Source organism: Lactuca saligna, chromosome 5 (genome assembly GCF_052625555.1).
Source record: "Lactuca saligna cultivar CGN05327 chromosome 5, ASM5262555v1, whole genome shotgun sequence".
NCBI classification, from domain to species: Eukaryota; Viridiplantae; Streptophyta; class Magnoliopsida; order Asterales; family Asteraceae; genus Lactuca; species Lactuca saligna.
This window is the reverse complement of record NC_136421.1, coordinates 222,668,564-222,674,479: the sequence shown is the minus strand read 5'-3', so window position 1 is coordinate 222,674,479 and position 5,916 is coordinate 222,668,564. Positions and strand designations below refer to the sequence as shown.

General features: G+C 32.5%; 1 protein-coding gene across 1 annotated transcript; it reads right to left on the bottom strand.

Moving 5' to 3' along the window:
* Positions 1 to 2,077: 2,077 nt before the first annotated feature.
* LOC145045215 (Calcineurin-like metallo-phosphoesterase superfamily protein) lies at positions 2,078 to 5,050 on the bottom strand. The gene is made up of 12 exons (XM_078993559.1): positions 4,813 to 5,050; positions 4,578 to 4,628; positions 4,322 to 4,500; positions 4,101 to 4,236; positions 3,916 to 4,012; positions 3,720 to 3,779; positions 3,550 to 3,650; positions 3,382 to 3,474; positions 3,208 to 3,282; positions 2,890 to 3,038; positions 2,579 to 2,821; positions 2,078 to 2,509 (listed from the first exon to the last, which is right to left on the bottom strand). The coding sequence occupies exons 1-12, from the start codon at positions 4,927 to 4,929 to the stop codon at positions 2,254 to 2,256; spliced, it is 1,557 nt and encodes a 518-aa protein (XP_078849685.1). The 5' UTR covers positions 4,930 to 5,050; the 3' UTR covers positions 2,078 to 2,253.
* Between the last annotated feature and the right edge of the window lie 866 nt (positions 5,051 to 5,916).

The window sequence follows — 5,916 nt, the reverse complement described above, 5'->3', positions numbered from 1 at the left end:
TACTTGTTGCATAATATTATTAACATTATTTGTTGAATATTCTAACAGAATAATATACTTGTTGCATAATATTCAAAAGACACAAAAGCTTAGCTTTCATATATAAAAGAAGATAAAAAGATTGCTTAATTTGTTGATTTATACCTTTGTTCGTTTTCCTAAAAGGATGGTATGCAGTCAATCCAAGTTTTCATCAACTTTCCTCTTGGACAACTTGTAAGCCACTGAAACAACATCAAAATTGAGATTTCCATAAACAACATAAAGATATATAAATATTCTTTGTTGAATATTCTAACAGAATAATATACTTGTTGCATAATATTCTTAACATTCTTTGTTGAATATTCTAACAGAATAATCGATATGAAAAAACATATCAAACTTACCTCTTTTACACAAAAAATTTCTCTTTTTGACATTATATCAAACACTTGGAAGGCATGTTTTATTATCAAACACTTGGACAACTTGTAAACCACTGAAACAACATGTAAATTGAGATTTGCATAAACAACATAAAGATGGGATAAACAAATGGGAAATAGAGGCTATCGAGGCTTCAATGATCACGAAAAGCAACCAACGAAAATAACAGAGGGAAAAGAATCGGAATTCACAATTAAAAGCTACTCCGAATTGGGGCAATGGGAAATCGAGTTCAAACGAAATTTATACCATCAAATTACTTCTCATACTGGCTTTGAAGAGTTTGAAAACAAAATTTGGCATTTGTACTTCTCATACCTTAATCAACAATCCAAGGGACGATCACAAGAATTCGAGGTTTGTAAAGCAAAATCGACCAGTGTGGTAAAGGTAATTGGATGTGCATAGCAGGGTGGTGGTGGTGTTGACTTTTTACCTCTCTCCCACTCAATCTTTCTCTGTGGAAACGGTGCATCGGAAGTGAGGTTCTTCAGTGGCGATGGATAAAATGCCCATAGAGCAAGAATAAAGCCCCATGGAAACTGTTTTACCGTCGATTCTGATTTCAAAAAGGAACTGTTTTAATCAAAGGAGATAGAAGATGGTCGATTGTAAAATCAGAAATTAGCAGGAGGAAATTTACCGTCGATTGTAGAGATCGAGTTTACATATTCGATTTCACCTCATATGTTGCGACACCATCATTGTCGGTGCAAGGGACCAACACCGGAAAAACGAAGGGATTGGTGGCTGCAGGTGGAGGGTCGTCGGTGAAGAGGGTGTTTACCAGGATCGAAAAGAGAAGAACACAATACCCTAGGATGAAAGATTTTTTGCTTGGGTGGAAGTCGGCATTTTATGGTGACGATGATGAAACGAACGATGATTTTTTAAGGGTTTATAAACTAATTATCTTGATTAAATGCTATTAAAGGGAAATTGACCCATTATTTTAGGGATTATAATTTTGGAATATAATTAATTGTACATACATACCCTTTATTATTTAATTAATGATTTCTTTTTTCCTAAATTCTGATTGGTGCATTTAAACACACAATCTTTGCTAGAAACATTTGAACCTATATATATATATATATATATATATATATATATATATATATATATATATATATATATACTAGGTGTGAGACCCATGTATTACATGGGTTTATTTAAAAAAAATTAAATATAAATTTTTAACAATTTGAAAAGTTTGAATTTATAAAAAAAATGAGAAATCTTTTGAATTATTAAAATTAATAAGACTTTAATGTATTGGATACATTACATATATAAACTCTTTCTAATAAATACCTTACATATTAAATGTGGAATTTTAATTTAATAAAATGAAAAATACAATAAAATGACAAGTGGAAAATAGAAAATTTAAAAATATTAAAAAATGTCATGTGTCCAAATGAAAGAGAAGAGGATATGTGGCAAAAAAAAACTTCATTTATTATAGTAGATATGACCGTTAATTTTATTCTTACATTTGTGAAATCCCTTTAATTTTAGTCTTTGTGAAACCTACAGTCACCATAAATTAAAAAATAGTCAAGAAAAGTAATTTTACAAACACCATTTTGCGAAATTAGTTATTTTATCATATAGTCATCCACTCCACCTCCTATTTTGGTCATTTTAGAATAAGAAGAGCTGCTCATAAATATAAAATCACCCTGAAAAGTGGTCGAAATCAGGTCAAGAAAACATCGTTCTACAACAAAGCTTTGACTGCACTATTCTACAACACAAGATCACATGGAAGAGTCAACTAAATTTGGTTTTTGATACAGTTAACCTTAAGCTAAGATCTCATTTGTCAATCCAATCACTGAACAACAACATTATATAAATAGGCACATTAACTGCAGCAACAACCGAAATCACTCTGAAAACCCGAATCAACCTCCGAACCACCACTCTAACATTTGATGATTTGGTTTTAAAAGGTCCCAATTTTCCAGCACCATCTGTTGACCCCAGTTGACCACTTACATCTTGTGGCATTGTAACATTAATCTCCTGCAGTATCTGCTTCTTTCCTATTGCTCGCATTGTAGCATTCCCCCTGAAAAAAAAAAATTAAAAATCACAACACATTTGTATATATAGTTCATGACATCATACAGAAAATTACCTTTCCACCCTCTCAGTTGAACGTGTAGGTGCGACCTTTGATGCTTTCTTGATTAAATGCATCGACCCTTCTGCATCCCAAACCATCTCATACTCACAGTTTTCATCTTCATCTTTCTCTTTGTTACTTTTGAAGATGCCTAACATCTCACTCATCAACTCACCAATATGTAGTTGAATGTTCAACCCATTTGTAGGCCATAAGAGAACCACAACAAGAGTAACCACAAATAACACGATATACCTGAGATTTTAAGCAAACTAATTAATACATGACAAAAATCACAAAACCAAACAAAAGGTTATGGTTACCATATGTAAATGAAGAGCTGTGTAGGAAGAAAACACAGATGAGTTGACACATAATCCCAGTCATTAGAAACTGTAACTTTACTTGCTGTTAGTAGCATGAAAGATGGATACAAGTTCCCTTGTTGCCAGCTAATTGTCCCTAGAGTTTCCTACACAAAATTTGTTTAATTCATGACATCATACAGACACATACCCTGCTATATGATTAGGAGCATATATATATATATATATATATATATATATATATATATATATATATATATATATATATATATATATATATATATATATATATATATATATATGACATATACATACCTCTAATACAGGCCCATGTTCAGCTACATGAGTAACACTACACTGATCGTGATCATGTCCAGACAAAACAAGTACCTGTTGCCACAAGAGACGACACATCTTATAATTATAATGACATAATTTTCAATTTTTTTGTTAATGGAATGAAGTGAGAAGTGAGAAGTGAGAAGTTACAGGTTTGACATAATCCAATAACTTCTTTGATGTTTCTTCTGTAAGGTAATTCTGATACATGATTTCATGGTCATCTGTAGCACGAGAAATTCTCTGAACATGAAAGAGGTTAATAGAAGTAAAATGGATATATAGAAACAAATAGCAATTTGAAAGTACTTATATTACCTGATTTATAATTGGGGAAGAACGCTGAGAACCACAGGAAGTTGAGTCTTGTCGAAAGAGTGGTATATGAGTTAATAAGACCCGTGGAGGTGAATGAGTTTCTATAAAATTGCAAATAATGTAAATTGAAAATTATACATCAGATAAAGTATTGCAATTTACATACATACCCCTTGACACGCTAGTTACAAACTTCCATGCAGCAGAGGTCTGGTTTTGTTGTGGATGACCTGACAAAAATAGAACCATGATTATATAAATTAATTATACAAGAACCCTTTTTAAAATTTTGGAAACTATTCATGAAATCATATTATTTTCTCTAAAGTAATCAGGTTCAATAATAATAATTGAAAACTTATATACCATCAAGTGTTTGGGCATCAACAGCGACAAATTCCACTTTTCCTGCTGTGAAGTTATAGTTTCTTGAACCAAATACCTTTTCATAGCGATTAATTACCTATTAAGTAAATAAAGCAAGTTATCAATCATGACACATGACCTTAACAATAATACAAAAAAACATATATTCATATAAAAATATATACCTGAGGCATGCGAGAGTGATAAGCTGCATAACCAATATCATGGTTTCCTGAAAGGAAGTATACTTGATTATTTGTTGCTCTTTCAAGATTCTTAAGGTCGAAAATATGTCTAAACCGATTTAAAGAATCCTGCCATCTGAAACACCCAACAAAAGATCAGCTTCAAAAAGCCTTTTCATTATTATTATAACGTATAAAGATATGTGTTCTTTTTGCCTTACTCTTCATCGGAAAGAACAGGGCCACCATCGAAATAATCACCCAAAAACAAAATCATGTCAGGTTTGAAAGGTGCGATGGATCCCAGTATTGCTCGACGCATGTAGATGTCGGTATAGAATTGTACAACTTCCAGTGTCAGTGATTTAGGAGCTAAATGAAGCGATGTTCTATCCATGAGCTGTTAGAGACAATGGTATTGTGTTAAGGGATTTGTCGTGTAAAATTAGTACGAGATTTAATCGAAATCATGAATACCTGTGGATCTGTCACAACTGCAATTTTTACATAATCACCGGGATTATCCATCTAAACAAAACAATATAAGAAAATGAGCAATTATTACTTTTAGGAAGCTAGTATTTATGGATTGAAGTACAGGGTGAGTCATATGAATGTATATAGAAACAAGGGATCGAAGAAACTTGAGTTGAGGTAAAAGAGTGTAGATTAAGAAAGGGTTGATCGAAGAAGAAAAAGATGGAGAGATTACCGGAGGAGAAGGCCATGAGCAGCTCCAGTAAGAGGGTACCCAAAAGGCGAACTTCTCGCCGTAAAGAAGGGTAGCGACCCAGACGATGCAGAAGAACACCGTGAGATTGGAAATCATGTCTTCTCCGATTTGCAGCTGTAACTGTAAGTTGTTCAGATGTGGTCGGTCTCCTTTGAGTTTGACCCATCTTCTTCTTCGGACACCATTTGTTGTTTTTTACTCGATTTTACTTGTACTTCTCTTTTTCGATTATTTAGGGAAATTTTACCCTTTGCGTTGCTGCTTGCTATTTTTTTTGAATTTTTATTTTGTGGATCGAGTTTTAGTAAATAAATGATTATTATAAATTTTCGTAATTAAGTTTTTTAATTTATTAACAAGGGTTTTCAATATATATTCATTTATTTTAGTCATATAAAAATAATAGATTATTGTAATGTAGCTTATGAAATGTTGATGTATGAGTATAATTAATTATGTGTGTTGACATAATTTACAATATCTTACAAATATAGTTTTATGATAGGAAAATTAAATTCTTTTCTCATCTTTTGATTTTGACACTAATAAAAAATCCACCTTCTCTATACCAAGGTTATCCGGCTCGGTTGTATTATTAAATCAATTATTCCTTTCTTTTTCCTAATTGGTCTCGCTTGATACTCGGCAGATTTTCACTTAATTTATTTTTCAAGCTTTTTTTATGATAAGGCTATAACGTATGGAGAGGGGAAAATATGTGGGGAATTATAGTTAGAATCATATTCATGTGTCACAATTAGGTTCGTGCATTATAATCAAGGTCGTGGGTCAAAATTTGGTTCATAGGTCATACTCGTTTAATTAAGGTAAATTCCAAAAAAAAAAGTTGATTTTACATACCGCATAAATTATGTCTCGTTAGTTTTAGCACTTCACAACACCAAACTCACATTGTTAACACGCGCACACACACACGGAGACTTAGTGATGGGATGAGATGGAGCAACGGGAACCGGTCGAAGGAAGACATTTGTCACTGATGGAGACGTAGTTGGTGGTCGTGGCTAGTTTGGTGTTGCGAACTACGTGTATGCATCATCGATGGAGATGATTTTAATAAAG